The sequence below is a fragment of the Pteropus medius genome, unplaced genomic scaffold, assembly GCF_902729225.1.
Source record: "Pteropus medius unplaced genomic scaffold, Ma_sr-lr_union100, whole genome shotgun sequence".
In the NCBI taxonomy this organism is placed as follows: Eukaryota; Metazoa; Chordata; class Mammalia; order Chiroptera; family Pteropodidae; genus Pteropus; species Pteropus medius.
Genome location: NW_024349569.1, coordinates 484,742 through 506,935, shown reverse-complemented (window position 1 = coordinate 506,935; position 22,194 = coordinate 484,742). Strand labels below are relative to the sequence as shown.

The window sequence follows — 22,194 nt, the reverse complement described above, 5'->3', positions numbered from 1 at the left end:
ATCTACCTGTACAACTAGAGGCATATCATGATCAAAGGCACAATAATTTTTATTAACATTTCCATATTTAAATGAGACTTTCTTAGAATATAACAAAACAAAGCTTCAACATGCAAATGAGTGCTTCATGTACAGAAGCAGGATTAAAATATGAAACATGTTATTTACTTTATTGTTCTGGGACCTAAGAAATATGACATTTAAATTGAAACATAATGAACAGAAGATAGCCATGCAAAGAATAGGGAAAGAGCACTTCAGGATTTAACACTGACCATCTGAACTATTTAAAAGCACTCTTTCTTATACGTAATGACTTATCATTTAACTGAGTCAAACTTAAAGTGTTTATGCTTTCGAATAGATATGCAGGTTATCAGAGCTACTAAGCCTTGCCTAGCACCTTCATCTCAACTGCCTTTATAGTTCATTTAATACATAAAAACAGGAGGAAAATGAAGGAAATTATATGCTACAGTGGTATCCCTTGCAAATATCAAAGGTCAACTATACTCTGCCTTAATGCCACTGCAATAGTTTTCTTTTTAAGTTTTCTGATACAAGCAAATCTTCCTTTGATAATCTTAAGAAAAATCTAATAAGAAAAGCATTTTTTTAATGTTTCTGAGCCTTTTTACAAAAAGAGGCTTCATTTTTATCTGACTGTTTATAAAGAAATACACTCATATGTATGCTTTTATATCTACATGTACATATATCTCAAGGAAAAAAGATGAGGAAAGTCCTTTTTTCATCCATCCATATAAATTCTACTTGATCTTTCAAGATAAAATGCTCCTCTGCCCGTTTCATCTCACAGAATCTTAAAATTGGGAGGAACTGAGACCATGTTCAATCTTCCTACAAAGGAAGAAATCCCTCCTACAAAATTAATGCTCTCTCTTTAAACACTCTCAGTGAGAGCAAACTACCTAATATTTCATTAGCAGATAGCTCTATTTCTCTTGTATTCATTGGTTCTTGTGACCCCTATTACCTCTTTAACTCTGCCATAGGTTACAGAATGTTATTTACTTGATAGTTTTTTTCATTTGGACAGGCCTATCAATTTTTATTTTTCCATTCCTTACGGTTTTATCTAGAATTTGTCCCCCTTCTTGCTCAATCTTTGTTTAAAGCCTTCTTGATTGAATCAATATGGAAAATAAAATTGGGATTCCAACCAATGAAAACACTTAAGCAATATCCAAAGAACTATAAAGACAGCCATTTTTATTCCTAAATACATTAAAGATGTTATTTATAATGTGAAAAAAAAATGCATGTTTACTAAACATATGACACCTCCAAAAAGAGGCAGCTCTAAACTTCTTTATTAAGCTGTGGCTTTTCTGAGCTTGTTCTTTTCCCTTTCCATTTCTCAAATATTACTTTCGAAAAAACAAAACAGTTCGCTATCTATATAAATAGGAGATGTTCATTCACTGATACTTACGACAATATTTACTGGGCAACTGCTGTGTTCTAGGTACCATGTTAGAAGGATCTAGACATATAAGACATAAATCCTATCCTCCTGGAGTCATAACTAGTGGGAAACAGTGGCAATAAACAAGTACACTGATAAATCAATGCATAATTCCAAAATGTGATATATGACACAAAGGAAACAAATACACAAGTACAAAAGAGGATCATTTCTGATAAACTGTCAGGGAACAAGTCTCAGAAGAGGTTACAATAAAGCCAAAATCTGAATGAACTGGTGCTAATCAAATAGAGCTTGAAGACCAATATTTTAGGGAAGGAAACTAGCATAGCCCAATGGTCCTCAGACGGAAAAGCACATGGTATGTTGGAGGAACTGAAAGAAAACTAAAGGAGCTAGAAAGTAGTACAGCTACCCTGTGTCAGCAGATAAGTTGAATTCAATTAATACATTAATTCAGAACGATTTAGGTTCCACTCTCAACATGCAACTGAAATGATCCATATTTCCTAATTGCCTCTGAATTACCAAATCCAAAAATCCATTCTGGATCTCAACCAAGTTGATACCTCTGCAAAATCTGACAATGATGCCAAATCCCATCTTCCTAAATATAATCCTGCCCTTGGCATGCCATTCTTTTCTAGTGGTAAGAGTATGGGCTCTTTAGTCAGACTACTTGTTCAAATGTTGCTCCTGCTACTTACAAGCTGTCTAATCTTGGGCAAGTTAGATAATCACTCTATGCCTCTGTTTTCTCAATGATAAAATAACAATACTAGAACCTACCTTAAAGAGTTATTGTAAATGGGAGAAGATATTCGCTAATGATACATCTGATAAGACGATAATATCCAAATGTATATGAACTCATACAACGTAACAAGGACAAAAAATCCAATTAATAAATGGGCAGAAGACCGGAACAAATACTTTGCCAAAGAGGAAATACGGATGGCCAATAGATATATGAAAAGATTCTCAAAGTCACTAATCATCAGAGAAATGCAAATGAAAACCACAATGAGATGTCACCTGACATCTGTCAGAATGGCTACCATCAATAAATCAAAGAACAACAAGTGTTGGTGAGGATGCGAAGAAAAGGGAACCCTCTTACATTGTTGGTAAGATTGCAAACTGGTACAGCCATTATGGAAAACAGTCTGGAGGTTTCTCAAAAAATTAAAAATTTTTTGACCCAGCAATTGCACTTCTGGGTATTTATACAAAGAAAACTAAAACAGTAATTCATAAAGATCTATGCACCCCTATATTCATGGCAGCACAATTTTCAATAGCCAAGATATGGAAGCAACCTAAATACCCATCAACAGAAACAAGTTATGGTCCTTATATCCAATGGAACAGTACTCAGCCATTAAAAAAATGAAATCCTACCATTTGCAACAACATGGATGGACCTAGAAGTTATTATGCTGAGTGAAACAAGTCAGAGAAAGATAAATATCATATGATTTCATTTATACGCAGGCTCTAAGGAACAAAAAGAACAAACTAATCAAAAACAGACTCATGAATATAGAGGATAATCTGGTGATGGCCAGAGCGGAGGAAGATTAGGGAGCTAGGAGAACAGGGTGAAAGGTTAAAGAAGTACAAATTAGTAGTTGATAAATGGTCACTGGGATGGGGAACACAGCATAGAGAATGCAGTCAGCATTAATGTATTGGCTAGGTGGAGAGCCAGAGGAGAGAAAAAGCAATTGGGGGATTGTTTTGTAAACTATATTAATGTCTATCTAACCAAAGTACTGTATACTTGAAACTAAAAAAAAAAAAAAGTTATTGCAAGATTTAAGTACACGTTTAACAGTATGTGGAACACAGCAAATGCCCAAAAAGTTATCATTAGTGATTATCATCACTATTTCCTGTTTCATAAATCTCTTTGGATGTTCGTTCTTCTACCCACCTCTGAAAGGACATACTTTTCTCCTCACTCTGTATTTTCTCAGTGGGATTTCATCCACTTCTATGTCTTCATCATGTTGAAATGCCCAAATCTATTTCATTTAATATCCAACTTCACTTTCGAGCTTCAAGAACCTTCTACATTTTCTGCCTTTATACGCACTACCCCTTCTGTGTAGAAGGCTCCTCCCATCCTTGTGGGCAATCTAACACTGCGAAGTTTCAGCACAAACTAAAAAATTATCCCAGGCTGACTTTCCACAGAACCTCATTCAGATCCTTGTACCATCACAGTTCTATCACGTTACCATTCGGAATTGTTAGTCTTTTTATTTATCTGTACCTGGTAAAAACAGCAGCGAACGCTCTCGAATGCCACCACAGGCAAGGATTATCACAAGGAAGACAGCACAGCGAGGTTACACAGCTGACAGAATTCCAACTCTGGAGAGCAGTGTGAGTCCAGAGCCGGTAATCTTAACCAGGCGACCGTAAGTTTAAGCCTCAACGGATGCTCGCTGATTAAAATTATTAGAGGGGAGTAAAACATGATTAGTCATGTAGTTAAAACGGGACGCGCAAGAGGGTTCAATTTAGGGCATTTAGAAAAAGGTTCATGGCTAAAACCGCTAGTGGCTCGGAGAGGCCGGGATAGATAGCGTGTAGAGAGGAGTAAAGGGCCGCTCGACAGCAGTGCGTAAGATTGGGCGCCTGAGGGCTAGGACAGAATGGCTCGGATACCACTAAATACCCCGACAGCACTGCTTCCGTGCCCCTACCGATGGACTCCGACAGCTCCGACAGCCAAAGCGTAATCTCTTCAAGTTGCAAGGATGCAACCCAAATCGCCGCTTCACCAGCCTCCGCCTGCGGCTACAGCCGCTCGATCCCGCTATTCACGCACTTTTCCCGCTTCCGGGTCAAATCCGGCGTGACCACGCAGCGCCCGTCTTGGGAGGAAGAAATTAACTGACCCGGCGCCCGGGCACCGTCTGCCCATGCGCGCCAACATCCCTGGTTCTTCGCTCCACGCACGCCCCCAAAATTTTGGGCTCCGCTGAAGACACGCGCCTGCGCCTTGCCCACCAATGGCGTGCGCCCTTGCGTTTGCTGCTTGCCCTCTGGCTCGCGCTCCTGGGCAAGCAGCCCACCTCCTCGCCTCCCTTTAATCCCACCTCTCCAAATATGAGGGCGGAAATGACGACAGTTCCAAAGAGAACGGAGGCGGGTTTCATTTCGGCGCCTTTCTTTCTCCCGCGGAAGCGATTGGCTGGCGTGGAACGAAAGAGGCGGGACAAATTGCCGCGGGTTCAGTGCCGCCAGTGGAACCGGGAGATGCGGCGCAGGAGCTGTCGCTGTGTTGGCTTTTTCCTGAGTCTTGTGTCTTATTGCGGTTCCTTCTGCAGCTTGGATCATGTTGTTACCCTCGGACGTAGCCCGGCTGGTATTGGGTAAGTTCGGACGCGGGAGGGAGGGATATTGGACCAGCTAAGCCGGGCCGAAGGACCTTTGGGACCGAAGGCTTTCCCAGGGTGGGGAAGCTTTAGGGTTTTGCCTCCCCACCTACAACTTCAGCCTGGCAGTGAGTCTTCTTCAGCCGGTGGTTCGGGGACTTTCGCCTCTTTGTGTGTGGATGCTTCTCTCCTCAGAGGCTGCGTGGCGAGGGGAGGACTGAAGAGAAGCTCGGGCTGGAACAACCGAGGCCCTGATTCGGAGGGCAAGTTGGGCCTGCACACTTAATTGGGACCCTTGAAGGAAGATTGTCTACGTGACGGACGGGCTACGTGTGTTTCAACCTTGGGCACACTTTTCCTTGTCAAGGCTGAGACCAAAGTAGGAAGAATAAGGACTTCCCCAGCCACCCAGCTTTGTAGAAAGACCTTCCTGACGCCCTTCTCATAAGTCGCCCTTCGAACTACGAATTTGGGGCAAATGGGTGTTCTTCCCTCTCTCTCCCCTCCCCCCGCAATAAGTCACCCAGTGTTGAGGTTCGAAATGCCAGTTGCATATTTTAAAAGAGCAGCAATTTCTATTTCGATTAGCAAAATATTTCACAGAGGAAATACGCCTTCCAGATGAATTTTCTTGTCCTGGTTAGTTTTTCCTCCTTTTGAAGAGGGTGAATTCCACGGCCAGTTGTCAGGGTATATCGTCTGTGTGGAAAACGGGTTTTGTTGTTGTTTGTCCCCTGAAAGAATAACGAGGATTGTACTGCTGGGAACGAGAACCGCATAAAGCTCAAAACTGGAGCCAATGATTTACAGACATCGTTTGCGTTATCTTTGAAAGTAAATGCTAAACATCTGTGATGAAACTTACCGCAATATCCACAGCCATTACTACCATTGTTTTGTTTTAAAAAACCCATTTGTCTTTTTTTTTTTTTAAATACTCATTCTTGTCCAAAGAAATAGTGTTTGTGCACAGGCTGTTGATACACACATTTTACAGGAAATATTAGAGGGTAGTGGTTCCACCATCCATTTTTGGAAAAACTAATTTAATGGCTTGTTTAATATTTTGTTAATGTTTGGCTATTCTTTTGCCCACTTTATCAGAATTGAATATCAACAGTTAACCTACATCTGTATCTATGAGAAAAAGCTATCTCGTAATTGTTGTATTTATTAGGCTCACATGTAAACCAATTTAAAGTAGACTTTCAGTGTTCACGATAACGTTGACATACTTTTTTTCCTTCCATGCAGTGTTTGCTTAAGAATTTTTGAGTTTTAGCAGTTTGGTAATCCAGATATCCTTCAGTAACCACAGTCTTCAACAGTGTTTCTTAACTTCAGCACTGACATTTGCTGCCAGATAAATATTTATGGGGAACTGTCCTGTACACTGGAATGTTTAGCAGCATTCCTGTCCTCTATCTTTTAGATGCCAGTAGGACCCCACTCCTCACCCCTTACAGTTGTGACAATGAAAATGTTTCCTGATATTGCCACTATGTTCCCTGGAGGGCAAAATCACCCGCAGTTAAAGAACCACTCATCTTAAAAAAGCAATATGTTTTTCTAACTGGAATAATTCATACCAACTTGTGAGTCTTTATTCTTCACAAACAGTGGCTATGCTTGACTTCCAAATTTTTCCCAATGGATAAAAACTCCAGAGTCGTTTCTTATCTAAACTAGTTTTGTCACTCACATTCCATTTTGATTGCTATATATCCTAGCAATATGCTTCCGATTACTTCTCTTTTGGATTTGTGTTATGGCTTCTCAATATGTAGTCTTCATCTTATTTACTGTTACAAAATCTGCCTAATGCATTCATTCACACTATACCTATTTTCAAAGCTGAAACAATTATCCACTTACCAAGAATTTCAAGTTGTGCAAAAGAATATGTAATAAAAAAAAAATCTCCCCACATTCACTGCTCTTGCATTTTTTCATTTAGCATTATATATCTTGAAGCTCACATCAACACATAGAGGTCTATAATTCCAAAATTTAGTGGCTTTAAATATTAACAGTTTTATTTGCTCATGTTTCTTCTGTCAGCACCCTCTCCCCATCTTCATCCTTCTCTGTTGTCGGCCTCTTCATGATATTTTCTTGAGCAAATCTTTGAATGCCTAGTATGTTCCAGATACTGCCACATGCTAAGAATAGAGAAGTAAACGCTTAAAGTTTACATAATGAGGATTTTTTTACCCTTGCACATACACACACATCGAACATTTCACTTTTACCCCACCTCACATTCTAATACTGTCATCCTTTGATAAGTTAAATTTATTCAAAGAACAGTGAATTTCACATAGTTGCTCTACTTCCTCACCTACCTTTCCTTCTTCAGCATACTACACTGACTTGTATCTCACTACTCAAACAGCTCTTGCTATTCAGCTATAACCAGCTGTTAACTTTCTGGAATTTCGTTAAATATTGCACAGGCCAAAATACATCAAAGTTGCTTATTGCCACTGGGCCACTAGTGCCCTGTGGAACTGATCCTGTGTGCCTCTCCATCTCAACTTCTCAACATCTATGCTGTGCTCCAGGTATAAGAAACTACTTGCAGTTTCTCCAAATATTCCTATCTATTCTCTTCCTTCTGCAGTATTTTTCTAGTATACTTATTTTCAAGGTTCAGATTTAATATAATCTCTGAAACCTCTTTTAGCAGGTACAGTTAGTGTTTTTTCCTTTAATGTTCCCATACCATTGAACATTACTTCTGTTATACCCTTACCATGTTCTATTGTAACTTGTTTACTTTTTGTGTGTGTGGAAAATATACACAAAATTTAAACATTTTACAATTTTTAAGTATACAGTTCTGTTGTATTAAGTTTATTTACATTGTTCTGTAACCATCACCATCATCCTCCTCTAGAACTTTTCATCTTCCCAAACTGAAACTTATCTTTTTATCTTATTCAGTATTCTTAATCTGAATTAATAGGCTTCAAGAATTCTGGGCTCCCCAAAACTATAAAGGTTTATGTGCATTTGGGGCCATTTTTATGGATCAAGTGTTTAGAACTTTCTTTAAATTCCTAAATAGGTTGGTTTGTTTCTGCATGAGTTAGCGTCCATTCAGGAAAACAAACCAATCTGAGTATTTAACATGGAGAGATTTAATGAAGGAATTGGTTACACTGATGATGGAAAAGCTAAGAAGACAAACAGCTTAAGCCAATTCAGAAGGTAGCAATAGCTGAAAGTCACTAAGGTAGTCAGAAGGACAGAAGAGATGAGGCAACCCAGAAGCTGGATTCACTCTGGAATATGGAAGGTAGGTTTATCTGGTGAGAGAACAGTAGTCATAGAGATTCTACCAAGGCAGAAAAGGAATGAGAGGAAAAAAAAATGCGGCTTCTTCCAACTGCCCTCCAGTCTCACACTGGTCCCTCCCGTTTATTGAACCCAGCCAGAAGCCAGCTGACCTGGAGCCTAGGAAACATTGCCTGTATGGGGTCAGGTTTCCTGTCATATAGTACAGAGTTGGAGAAAGGCAGAGAATAGATTCAAAGGCAAACAGAACCGGGACTGGCACACCCCCAAAAGGTCAAGAGCCACTGTTTCTATTCACCTTTATATCACCAAGACATTATAGATATTTAATAAATACAAAAGTGCAGCTGTGATCATGACATTCTCCTTTGTCTACTGAATACCTCTCATTCAGATTCTATTTATTCATGTTATTCATGATAATATGTCATTGCTGACATAACTTTTTATGATCCTTACCCAGTCTATATTTTTATATTAGTTTTAGACATATAGTGCAATGGCTAGACATTTATATAATTTATGAAGTGATCCCCCAATTACTCTAGCATCCATTTAGCACTACACACAGCCATTAACAATAATATTGGCTATATTCCCTATGCTTTACTCTATCCCCTTGACTGTTTTGTAACTACTAATTTGTCCATCTTCATCCTTTCACCTTTTTCACCCAGCCCTGCAACCTACCTCCCCTTTGGCAACCACCAGTTCTCTGTATCTGTGAGTATGTTTTCATTTAGTTCTTTAGATTCTGCATATGAGTGAAATCATATGGTATTTATCTTTCTCTCTGACTTATCTCACTCAGCATTATACCTTCTAGGTCCATCCATGTTGTTGCAAATGGTAAGATTTTTTTATGGCCAAGTAATCTATTATATATGTACCACATCTTCTTTATTCAGTTGTTTGTGGATGGTGCTTAGGTTGCTTCCACATCTTGGCTATTGTGAATAGCGCTGCCATGAACATAGGAGTGCATAGATCTTTACGAAACTAGTGTTTTGGTTTTTTTGGATAAATCGAAGTGGAATTGCAAGGTCAAAAGGTAGTTCTATCTTTAATTTTTTGAGGAACCTCCAGACTGTTTTTCATAGTAGCCGTACCAGTTTGCAATCCCAGCAACAGTGTATGATGGTTCCCTTTTCTCCACATCCTTGCCAACACATCTCGTTTTTTAATTTATTGATGATAGCCATTCCGACAAATGTGAGGTGATATCTCGTGGTTTTCATTGGCATTTCTCTGATGATTAGTGACGTTGAGCATCTTTTCATATCTACTGGACATCTGTATTTCCTCTTTGGAGAAATACCTGTTAAGGTCTTCTACCCATTTATTCTTAGCCATTCTGTCTTTTTTAGTTGTATCTCCACCTATTCTGGCATATACATTGTGCTTCATCCAAACTGGGCATGTTCCCCAAACATGCTCTTTATATATGCTTTTTATCCGCTTCTTTGGAATTCCTCAACCATCCTTCAAGGCTCTTCCTTGAAATGCTGCATAATTTTCTCCAAGTCTGGTAATACTTTTCTAGTCTCTACCCTCTCCTGAAGTAAGTCCTAGTGTTTTACCACCTTTGCTTTGTCTTAGTTATTTGTGTGTAGTATATCTTCTGTGTCCTAGTAGATCATAACTTCTTTATAGACAGAGACTTTGTTATTTGTGGATCTAGTAATATAAGGCACCGTAAGTTAAGTCTTCCCAAGAAGTATTTATATTTTTTAGGATCATTAAACCACTGATTTTTCTGGTGGATTATTAGATTATGTGAAGATATTCTCAGGTCAGAGGATTTGCTATCTCTTGCTTTCTTAATCAGGCACCTCTCTTTTTATCTTTATAAATAGGAAGAAGAGAAGCCAGACTCTTGGCACCCTAGTTCCTAAAATTTGAATACCCTTGATATAGTTAGAATTTTTATCTTTCTCTTTTTCAGTTATGTTTCCCCTTCAGTGTATTTCGTTACTCATTACTACAGCCACTGAAAAGCAGGCAGAAGGCAGTATTGAGAAAAAGGAAACCCTGGCATACTTTCTTACCTATTTGAATGTCTTTGTCAGAAGTTTACACAAACGATAGTTATTTTAAAGTTAATTTTAGGAATAAAAAGGAGAAACAACTAATGTTAATTGAAGAGTAATTATTTGTATTATTGTAATAAGAGAAAATTGGTCCCTAGTTTGTATTTTCATTGTAACATTTGAGATTTAGAATAATTTGTACAGAAAATTTCCCCTATTATGGTTGAGGATTGGTTACAATCAGGGCTTAATGATAAATAAGCTTTTTGTAGGCAAATAACTGGTTATATAATGATAAATGAACATGAATGTAGTCAATTATTGCTTTACCACATTATTTTGGAACTTCTGGGGCAAAGGTAAAGCAAAATAAGTTTAATCTAAAATGGCAACTCTAGATTGCCTAAAGTGAGGCATGTTTTTAAGAGCAGAAGTTATATATCTCATATGTTGTTATTTTTAGATGTAGTATAACTTTTAAACACTTGTTTTAGAAGTAATCTAGCCACTTAACAGTCATTTCTCAAGTGTCTATGAAAGTATAATGTCTTTTGATAAGCATAAACTATATAATCTGTGATGATTTCTTTCCTAGGGGATGCTAACACAAATAGCCATATTTTCTTAGAAAGGTTAACTGCATATCACTACATTTCGTCTAGGGAAGTGTTCTCAACCTTTATTTCATTATCACACCCTTAAGGAATATTTTTAAACATTTTTTTCCCTAATCACCCCTCCCACATGAAATTTAAATATCACAAATGTGCGGTTTATATATTGTATGTATATCTGTGATTTATGCATAAAAAGAGTGATATTTTCTTTGTTCTACTGCCTTCCCAGTACCAATTTTCACCCCCTTGAGTGAAATTTTTGAGAATGCTTGGTCTAGAGAAAATCAAATCTACTTTAAGGAATTAGATTTCATACCACTGTCTGTTAGAAACTCCTAGTGGTTATAAAAACTCTGTACCATGTGGTTATAAAAACTCTGTGCTTTCAAAATTCTGTACCATGAATAGAACCTATTTATCTGAGGTCTTCAACGTAAATCTTGAAGCACATATAGAAAAAGCTCCAACTGCCCTGATTCCAGGATGACTGATGGTTTATACATATTTTAAATTTCTATATTCATGAAATACTAGTAGCAGCTGACTTATTCCAAATAACATAACTCAGAAAGTCAGCCATCTTAAAAATGATTTCTTTTTACCTGGCTTTAATTTTACAGTTTTATGCTAGGTTTTTTATTTGTGAAAAATTAAAAAAAAAATAGCAATCTATATCCATTTAATTTCACGACTGAGGTGATTTCACATTGTCAGTGACGGGGATATTGAAGTAGTAGTATCTGAGATTTAAAAAAAAAGGTTTCTTCTCATTTCTGAATGCTTTCCCATGCTCCAAAGGACAGCGTCTTTGGTTTTTTTATTTTTACATTTGTTTGTTTCTCCCTATAGCATTAGTTAGAAAGAGGTTGGAAAACTCATCAGCCAAAGGTAGAAAGTTGTGAGTTGGTTCCCAAATCCCAGCTTGGGCATTGCCTAAAAACAGGAGACAATTTCCTTGCTCTTTCCTTTTTATAGCCTTATTTATTGACTCTGTGGGCCCATTCATTTGTTTTTCGACTTGTAGGACTTGGTCAAAGATAGGGTTTCAGGTGAAAAGAGTAGAACCTTAAAATTTTTAAGTTGGAAGAAACCTTAGAAATAATTGCTTTAGTACAGCAGGTCCTCAAATAACATTTCATTCAGTGTTGATGGATGCCAGCTCATCAACTTAACTCTTGTTTATATCACTTAGCCTGTGGTAAAATTTGTTTCATTATACGTCATTTTGCTTAGTCACAGACAGAACCTATCAACAATGTTAAGTGAAGGCTTACTGTAGTTAATAGTTATTGACTAGTGTACCACCACTGAGCTAAGTATACTATGAAGGCAATATAAGGGAATCTAGTATCTGGTGATTGGAATATGGTACATAGTGAAAGAACTTAAAAAAAAAAAAAATTCTAGTAATAGAAACACTAGACCCGAGGAATGAGTCACAAATAGCTAGGCTAGGAAAAAATAAAGCTTCCCAAGCAAAAGGAGTAGAGTATACAGTGCCTTGAAATAAGAGCATTCATTTATTTGCAGAATTGAAAGACCACATTGGCTAGGAGATATGGAATAACAAGACATAAGACTAAAGAAATTAGGCTGCAAAACAAGTAGAACCTCATTACATGTTAAGAATTTAGGATTATGTTTTTTTCGTTGAGATAGAATTCATATACCACAAAGTGTAAAATTCAGTAATTCTTAGTATATTCACAATTTTGTGCAGTTATCACCACTACCTTAATTCCAGAACATTTCCATTACCCCAAAAAGAAACCCTGTGCCTGTTAACAGTTACTCAGTTGCCCACTTTCCTCATCCTCTAGCAACCTACCTTCTGTCTCTGTGGATTTACCTATTCTGGACATTCCATGTGAATGGGATTATACAACATGTGGCCTTTTGTGTCTGACTTGAACTTAACGGTTTTTAGGAATCATCCATGTTATTATAGCAAGTGTACTTAGTAAACTTTTTATGCCTGAATAATGTTCCATTGTATAGCTATATTAGTTTGTTTTTCCATTCACTGATGGACTTTTGGGTTGTTACCACTTGTGGGCTATTACAAAAAATGCTGCTATGACCATTCATGTACAAGTTTTTGGACATGATTTTAATGCTCTTAGATATATACATAGGAATGGACTTTCTTGGTTATATGGTAATTCTATGTTTAATATTTTTGAGAACTCAGCCAAGTGGTTTTCCAAAGTGATTGCACCATTTTTATGTTCCTACCAGCAATATATGAGGTTTCCAGATTCTCTATATTTTTGCAATGCAAACAGTCCCTGACTCATGATGGTTCCATTTACAATTTTCAACTTTATAATGGTGCAAAAGTGATAGACATTCAGTGGAAACTGTACTTAGATCTCGATCTTTTCCCTGGCTAGCAATATTCAGTGTGGTACTCTCTTGCTATGCTGAGCAGCAGCAGTGAACTGCAGCTCCCAGTTAACGTGATCATGGCATGCAGGTAGAAAACTGATAGTCTACAGTGTACCCTGATTTTTTTGGTTGTCGTGTCTTCACATCCCATTATGTCTATGGAACACCCTGTATCTCCTTCTGGTGAGAAAGGATGGCAATTACTCTTGAGCTGAAACTCCAAGGTGATTGCCCAACTGTAGTCTAATGTAAGTGTTCTGAGCATGTTTAAGGTAGGCTATGGTAAGCTATGATATTTGATAGGTTAGGTGTATTAAATGCATTTTCAACTTCAATTTTCAACTCATATTGGGATTATGTGGACACAACCCTATCGTAAGTCGAGGAGTATATGTATTTACTGCTGTCTGTCTTTTAATTCTACCTATCTTAGTGGGTATGAATTGGTTATATCTCATTATGGTTTTGCTTTTACATTTTCCTAATGACTGATGAAGTCGAGCCTCTTTTCATGTGCTTATTAGGAGTTTGTATATCTTCTTTGGAGAAAGGTCTGTTTAAATCTTTTGTCCATTTTTTAATTGGTTTGTGTTTTATTGCCTTGTAAGTCTTTTACATAGTCTAGATTCTAGTCCATATCAGATAAATGATTTGCAAATATTTTCTTCTATTTTGTTTGCTGGTTGTCTTTTTACTTTCTAGTTAGTATCCTCAGGAGCACAAAAGTTTTTAATTTTCTGTTTTTCCTTTGGTTGCTTGTTCTTCACATGTCGTATCTGAGAAACCATTGCCTGATCCAAGGTCAAAAAGAAAGATTTACAACCTTTGTTTTTTTCCTAAGAGTTTTATAGTTTTAGCTCTTAAATTCATTTTGTGTTCATTTTTGTATTTGGTGTGAGGTAAGGATCATTCTTTTGCTTGTGGATTTCTAGTTGTCCCAGCACCAATTGTTGAAACTACTATACTTTTTCTCAGTTAACTCACTTGGCACTCTGAAAATCAATTGACCGTAAATGTCTGCACAATTCATTCTGTTCCATTGATCTACATGTCTGTCCTTATGCCAGTAACACATTGCCTAGATTTACTTTAGCTTTGTGGTATGTTTTGGAATGGGTGTGAGCCCTCCAACTTTTTTATTTTCGAGATTGTTCGGTTACTCTGGGTCCTATGTCTTTCTGCATAAATTTTAGGATCAGTTTGTTAATTTCTGCACAAAAGGTAGATTTTGATAGGGAGTGTGTTAACTGTGTAGATCAACTTTGGGAGTGCTGACATCTTACTAGTATTAACTGTTCTGACCCATGAACACAGGATATCTTTCCACTTAGTCTTCTTTAACATCTTTCAGTGTTGCTTCCCAGTTTTTAGTGTGGTCATACTTTTGTTTAACTTATTCCTAAGTATTTTCTTCTTTTTGGTGCTATTGTAAGTGGAATTGTTTTCTTAATTTCATTTTTGGATTTTTCATTGCACGTGTGTATAGAAATAAAAGTTATTTTTCATATTCATCTTGCAGCTTCGCTGACATCCTTTATTTGCTTTAATAGTTTTTCTGTGTGTGTGTGGATAGATTTCTTAAAATTTTTTATATAGAATATCATATCATCTGCAAGTAGTTATTTAACTCTTTCTTCTCTTCCAGTCTGGATGCTTTTTATTTCATTTTCTTAATTGCCCTGGCTAGAACTTGCAGCACCATGATGCATAGACGTGGCAAGAGCAGACATCCCTATCTTGTCCCTGATCCTGTGGGAAAAGCTTTGAGTCTTTCACCATTGAATATGATGTTAGTTGTGAGATTTTCATAGATGCTTTTTCTGGGTTAAAGAAATTCCTTTCTACTCCCGGTGATTTTATCATGAAAAGGTGCTGGAGTTTGTCAAGTGGTTTTTCTGCATCTATTGAGATAACAATGTGGTTTCTTATTAATATAGTATTTTACATTGATTTTTGTTTTATTGAACCAACTTTGCATTACTGGCACAATCTCACTGGTCATGCTATATAATCATTCATCTCTATTATAAACAAGTGTTACTGGATTTTGTTTGCTAGTGTTTTGTTGAGAATTATTACATCTACTTTTTCATAAGTTTGTGTGTAGTTTTCTTGTGATGTCTTGGGTTATTTTTTGATGTCTCTGGTTTTAGTATTGGGTTATTATTGGGTTCAGATATGTTAAGGGAGGTCTCTACTCGGTTTTTTCTTTCTTTGAAGAGTTTGTAAAAGATTGGTGTTGATTCTTTCAGTGTTTGGTAGAATTCACCAATGAGGCCACTTGATTCTAGGCCTTTCTTTATAGAAAGTTTTTTTTTTATTACAGTTCAATCTTGATTTAGCTCTCTTCAGATTTTCTATTCTTGACTCAGTTTAATTATTTTGTGTTTTTCTAGGAATTATCCACTTTACCTAGGCTCACTAAATTATTGGCATATAGCTAGCTGTTCATGGTATTTCTTTCAATCAAATATATTTCTGAAAGGTCGATAGTATTATTGTTTCTTCTTTCATTTCCTGTCTAGTAATTTGTCTTCTCTCTTATATCCTTGTCCAGTCTAGCTAAATATTTGTCAATTTTGTTGACCTTTTCAGAGAACCAACATTTGGTTTTATTGATTTTTCTCTTTTATTTTTTGTCTCCTCTAGTAATTATTATCTCCTTCTGCTTTTGGGTTTAGTATGATCTTTTTCTAGTTTCTTAAAGTAGAAGGACAGGTTATCGATTTGAGATCTTTTCATCTTTTTAATACGAGTATATACAGATGTAAATATATCATTAAGCACTGCTTTAGCTGCAGCCCATACAGTTTGGTTTGATATGTTGTGTTTTTGTTTTCATTTATCTCAATATTTTTTCTGCTTTCCTTGTGATTTCTTTGACCCCTTGGTTATTTAAGAACATGGTGTTTAATTTCCACATATTTCTGAATTTCCTACATTTTCTATTATTATTGATTTCTAATTTCATTCCAATGTGGTCGAAGCATATACTCTATACGATTTCAGTCTTTTTAAATTTTTCGAGACTTGTTTTATGTCTGAATAATGATTTATCCTGGAAAATGTTTATGTGCACTTGAGAAGAATGTATTCTCTTTTTGAGTAGAAGATACCATAGACTATAGATATCCATTTGGTCTGGTTGGACTAAAGTATTCAAGTCTTCTGTTTCCTTGATCTTCTCTTTAGTTCTCTATTATTCATAGTATAATACTGAAGTCTATAACTTTAATTGTTGAATTGTTTATTTCTCCCTTCACTCTCAATTTCTGCTTGATGTTTTGAGGGCCTCTGTTCTTAGGTGCATATCTGCTTGTAATTCTTATCTTTTTGATTTTTTGAACTTTTTATTGACATCTTTCTAACAATGTTCTTCTTAACATATACTTTGTCCAATATTGGTATAACCTCTCCAGTTCTCATTTGGTTACTGTCTGGATGCCATGTTTTATTCCATCCTTTTATGTTCAGCCTGTTTGTGTCTTTGACTCTAAAGTGTTTTTATTGTGGAGAGCATATAATTAGATCATGTGTTTTATCTGTTCTGTGAGTCTCTACCTTTTGAGTGTTTAATATATTATCGTTTCATGTAATTATTGATAAGGTGTGGATTTTGCCATTTAGTTTTTTGTAGTCTATATATCTGTTGACTTCTTTGTTCTAATCCTCTATTACTGCCTTTTTGTGTTAAATATTTTCCAATTACTATTTTAATTCCATTATTTTCTTTATATTTTTTATATTTGAATTATTTTCATAGTGATAGCTGAAAGATTAGAATTAACTTAAAACAATCTTTTTTTGGATTACTACCAACTTAATTTGAATACTATATAAAAATTTTGCTCCTATATAACTTCATTGTCTTCCCCCTCCTTTTAGCTGTTAAGGTCATATAAATTACATCTTTATACATTGTATGCCCATCAACTCAGATTTATAATTATTGCCGTATGTAATTGTCTTTTAAAAGAGAGAAAACTACAAAAACCATTTCTACTGTTTTATGATTACCTGTGTAATTACCTTTACCAATGTTCTTTTCTTTTCTTTTTAATATGGATTTGATTTACTATCTAGTCTCTTCATTTTAGCCCAAATAACTCCCTTTAGTCTTTCTTACTGGGCAAGTTGGCTAGCAACAAATTCTGTTTTTTTTTTTTTAAATCTAAGAGTATCTTAATTTCTTCATTTTGAAGGAGTTTTGCTAGATATAGAATTCTTGGTTAACTCTTCTTCTGTCAGCACTTTGAATATGGTTCCCGTGGTTTCTAATGAAAAGTCAGCTGTTAATCCTTTGTATGTGAGGATGCCTTGTATATGATGAGCTGTTTCTCTCCTTCTCTTCCAAGATTCTCTTTTTTGTCTTGACAGTTTGGTTATGATGTGTCTAGGTATGGCTCTCTTTGAGTTTATCCTACATGCAGTTTGTTGAGCTTTCAGGATAAGTAGATTAATGTGTTTCCTAACATTTTGGATGTTCTTGGACATTTTTTCTTCATATATTCTTCTGTCCTTTTCTGTTTTTCCTCTCCTGGGCCTCCCGTTATGCTTATATTGGCACAATTGATAGTGTCCCACAGGTCTATGAGACTGTTCACTTTTTGTGATTTTTGTTTGTTTGTTTCTGTTCCTCATACTGGATAATCGTGTTTGTCCAAGTTCAGGTTCACTGATTCTTTCATCTGCTTCCTCAAATATGCTCTTGAGCTCCCTCTAGTTAATTTTTCATTTCAGTTATTACACTTTTCACCTCCAGAATTTCTACTTGTTTTTTTTCCTTATAATTGTTCTTTCTTTTTTCTTTTTTGTCATATTTTTTATTTTTCAATTACAGTTAATACAATATTATGTTAGTTTTAGGTGTACATCATAGTGATTACACATTTATATAACTTATGAAGTAATCACTGATAAATCTAGTACCAATCTGATACCATAAGTAGTTAGTACAGTATTATTGACTATATTCCTTATGCTGCACTTCACATCCCCATGACTTTTTTGTAACTGCCAGTTTATACTTCCTAATCTCTTCCCCTTTTTAACCCATCCTTTCACCACCCCCTCCCCCCCAATCTGGCAACCATCGAAATGTTCTCTGTAACTGAGTCTGTTTCTGTTGGTTGTTCGTTTATTTATTTTTTTTTTTACTTTTTTTCTTTCAGTTTCCTTTTTTTATTAAATTTATTAGGTTAACATTGGTTAATACGATTATATAATTTTTACATGTACATTATAATTTGACATCTATATATTCTATTGTGTGATTACTACCCAAAGTCCAGTTTCCTTCAGGTACCATATATTTGATCCCCTTTACCCACTTCACCCTCCCGCTATATTTGAACCCCATTACCCTGTCTAGCTCTTCCCTCCTCCCTCACCCCCTACCCTCTGGTAACCACTAGTCCATTATCCATGACCCTGAGTCTCTGTTTCTCCTGCTCATCTGTTGCTCTTAGGTTTATATCCCACATTTGTGATATCATGTGATTTTCAACTTTTTTCATTCTGGCTTATTTTGCTTAACATGATTATCTCGAGATCTATCCAGGTTGTTGCAAGTGGCAGTATTTCATCTTTTCTTATGACTGAGTAATATTTCATCATATATATGTACCACAGCTTCTTTAGCCAGTCATCTATCGTAGGACACTTCGGTTGCTTCCATGTCCTGGCCACTGTGAATAGTGCTGCTATGAACATCAATGTGCAAATACCTTTTCGGATATAAGTTTTCAAGTCTTTAGGGTAAATACCTCCTAGAGAGATTCCTGGATCATATGATAGGTCAATTCTTAGTTTTTTGAGGAAACTCCATACCACTTTCCATAGTGGCTGTCCTAATTTGCAGTCCCACCAGCAAAAGGAGGGTTCCTTTTTCTCCACATCCTCTCCAACATCTGTTATTACTTGGCCTGATGATTATAGCTATTCTAACAGGTGTGAGATGGTATTGCATTGTGGTTTTGATTTGCATTTCCCTAATAGCTAGCGATGATGAGCATCTTTTCATATATTGGCCATTTGTATGTCCTCGGGGGAGAAGTGTCTGTTCAGGTCCTCTGCCCATTTTTTGATTGGATCGTTTGCTTTTTTTTGTTGTTATTGAGTCATATGAGTTCATTGTATATTTTGGATATTAGGCGCTTATCGGAGGCATTGCTTGCAAATACATTTTCCCATTCAGATGGTTATCTCTTTGTCTTGTTGACGGTTTCTTTTGCTGAGTAGAAGCTTTTTAGTTTGATGTAGTCCCCTCATTTATTTTTACTTTTACTTTCCTTGCCTTTGAGGTCAAATTCATAAAATCCTCTTTAAGTCCAAGATCCTTGAGTTTAGTTCCTATGTTTTCTTCAATGCATTTTATTGAGTCCAGTATTATATTCAGATCTTTAATCCATTTTGAGTTAATTTTGGTGTGTGGTGATAGAAAACAGTCTAGTTTCATTCTTTTGTAGGTGGCCTTCCAATTTTCCCAGCACCATTTATTGAAGAGGCTTTCCTTTCTCTACTGTATGTTTTTGGCTTTTTCGTCAAAAATCGTTTGCCCATATAAATATCAATTTACTGCTGGACTCTCAATTCTGTTCCACTGGTTCATGTGTCTGTTTTTCTTCCAATACCATGCTATTTTGATTACTCTCGCATTGTAGTATAATTTGAAGTCGGGCAGAGTGATGCCTCCAGCCTCATTCTTTTTACTCAGGATGGCTTTGGCAATTCGGGGTCTTTTGTGCTTCTATAAAAATCTGATGATTTTTTGTTCTATTTCTTTAAAAAATGCCGATGGGATTTTGATGGGGATTGCATTAAATCTGTATAATGCTTTAGATAATATGGTCATTTTAACTATGTTGATTCTTCCAGTCCAAGAACTCGGAATATCTTTCCATTTCTTTGTATCTTCCTCAATTTTTTTTAATAGGGTCTTGTGGTTTTCATTATATAGGTCCTTCACATGTTTCGTTAAATTTATTCCTAGGTATTTTATTCTTTTTGTTGCAATTGAGAAATGAATTATTCTTTCAACTTCTTTTTCTGACGCTTTGTTGTTAGAATATAGGAATGCTATGGATTTTTGAACGTTGATTTTATATAGAGACTTTATTTGCTTACTGTTTCTAGTGGTGTTCTTGTGGAGTCTTTAGGGTTTTCTATATAGAGAATCATATCATCTGTGACAGTTTGACTTCTTTGTTTCCTATTTGGATGCCTTTTACATCTTTCTCTTGCCTAATGGCACTTGCTACAACCTCCAATGTTCTATTGAATAAGAGTGATGATAGTGGACAGCCTTGTCTTCTTCCTGACTTAGAAGGAGGTTTTTAGTTTTTCACCATTAAGAAGAATGTTGGCTGAGGGTTTGTCATATATGGCCTTTATTATGTTAAGGTACTGTCCTTCTATACCAATTTTGTTCAGTGTTTTGATCATAAATGGATGCTGTATCTCGTCAAAGGCTTTTTCTGCATCTATTGATATGATCATATGATCTTATTTTTTAATTTGTTTATGTGGTGTATCACATTGATCGATTTGCATATGTTGAACCATCCCTGTGCCCCTGGGATGAAGCCCACTTGATCATGATATATAATCTTTTTAATATGTTGCTGTATTCGGTTCGCTAGTATCTTATTTAGGATTTTTGCATCTGTGTTCCTAAGAGACATTGCTCTGCAGTTTTCTTTTTGTGTGTTATCTTTCCCAGGTTTTGGTATAAGAGTAATATTGGCCTCATAAAATGAGTTGGAATGTATTGCCTCCTCTTCGATTTTTTTGGAGGAGTTTGAGGAGAATAGGTATTAAATCTTCTTTAATGTATGGTAGAATTTATTGGTGATGCCATCTGGTCCTGGACTTTTACTTTTTGGTAGGATTTTTATGATTGTTTCAATTTCCATACTGCTGATTGGTCTATTTAAGTTTTCCAGATCTTCTTGATTCAGTCTAGGAAGATTGTATTTTTCTAAGTGCTGGTCCATTTCTTTTAGGTTATTAAATTTGTTACATACTTTTTCATAGTATTCTTGCATGATCTTTTGTATTTCTGCAATGTCAGTCATAATTTCCCCTCTTTCATCCCTGATTTTGTTTGTGTCCTTTCTCTTTTTTCTTTAGTGAGTCTAGCCAGGAATTTGTCATTTTATTAACTTTCTCAAAGAACCAGCTCCTTGTTGTATTTATTTTTTCTATTGTTCTTATGTTTTCAGTTTCATTTATTTCTGCTCTAATTTTGATTTCTTTCCTTCTGCTGACTTTAGGCCTCATTTGTTCTTCCTTTTCAGGTTTTTTGAAATGAAGCATTAGATTGTTTATTTGGGCTTGTTCTTGTTTTTAGAAATAGGCCTGTAATATGAACTTTCCTCTTATGACCACTTCTGTTTTGATATGTTATATTATCATTATCATTCATTTCTATGTATCTCTTGATCTCTCTTTTTATTTCTTTCCTGACCCAGTTATTCTTCAGTAGCATGTTGTTTAATCTCCATGTAGTTGTGGTTCTTCCTGCTTTCTTTTTGCAGTTGATCTCTAGTTTCAAAGCATTATGATCAGAGAATACGGTTGGTATGATTTCAACCCTCATATTAGTTGAGGCTATTTCTGTGTTCCAGTATGTGGTCAATTCTTGAGAATGTTCCATGTGCACTAGAGAAGAATGTATAAGCAGCTGTTTTGGGATGGAAGGCTCTATATATTTTACTTATGTCCAATTGGTCTAATGTGTCATTTAAGGATGTTATTTCCTTATTGATTTTCTGTTTGGATGATCTATCCATATCCGACAGTGGGGTGTTTAGCTGCCCTACTAGGATAGTGTTTTGGTCTGTTTCTCCCTTTAGTTCTGTTAATAATTGCTTTATGTATTTCAGGGCTCCCTGATTGAAAGCATAGATATTAATAAGTGTATGTCTTCTTGGTACGTGATTCCCTTTATCATTATGAAGTGTCCCTCAGTATCTTTCTTTACCTTTTTTATTTTGAAATCTATTTCATCCGATATTAGT

At 36.0% G+C, this 22,194-nt stretch overlaps 2 protein-coding genes across 8 annotated transcripts in view; one reads left to right on the top strand and one right to left on the bottom strand.

The window, feature by feature from the left end:
* The window catches only part of ATM (ATM serine/threonine kinase), a 125,271-nt gene extending 120,724 nt beyond the window's left edge, over nucleotides 1–4,547 (bottom strand). For 2 of the 6 annotated variants that reach the window (XM_039883162.1, XM_039883166.1), the window contains exons 1-2: nucleotides 4,165–4,544; nucleotides 3,729–3,903 (exon numbers count right to left, since the gene is read on the bottom strand). The gene's annotated coding sequence lies outside the window, so the exon portion shown is untranslated. Of the gene's footprint in view, nucleotides 1–3,386; nucleotides 3,675–3,728; nucleotides 3,904–4,164 lie in introns of those variants that run through there. The other 4 variants (XR_005657342.1, XM_039883165.1, XM_039883163.1 and 1 more) reach the window with 4 other exon arrangements.
* A 131-nt stretch (nucleotides 4,548–4,678) lies between these two features.
* The window catches only part of NPAT (nuclear protein, coactivator of histone transcription), a 52,118-nt gene continuing 34,602 nt past the window's right edge, over nucleotides 4,679–22,194 (top strand). For both annotated transcript variants that reach the window (XM_039883169.1, XM_039883168.1), the window contains exon 1: nucleotides 4,679–4,836. In XM_039883169.1, the coding sequence (XP_039739103.1) occupies nucleotides 4,800–4,836 (37 nt within the window). In that variant the 5' untranslated portion in view covers nucleotides 4,679–4,799. The remainder of the gene's footprint in view (nucleotides 4,837–22,194) is intronic.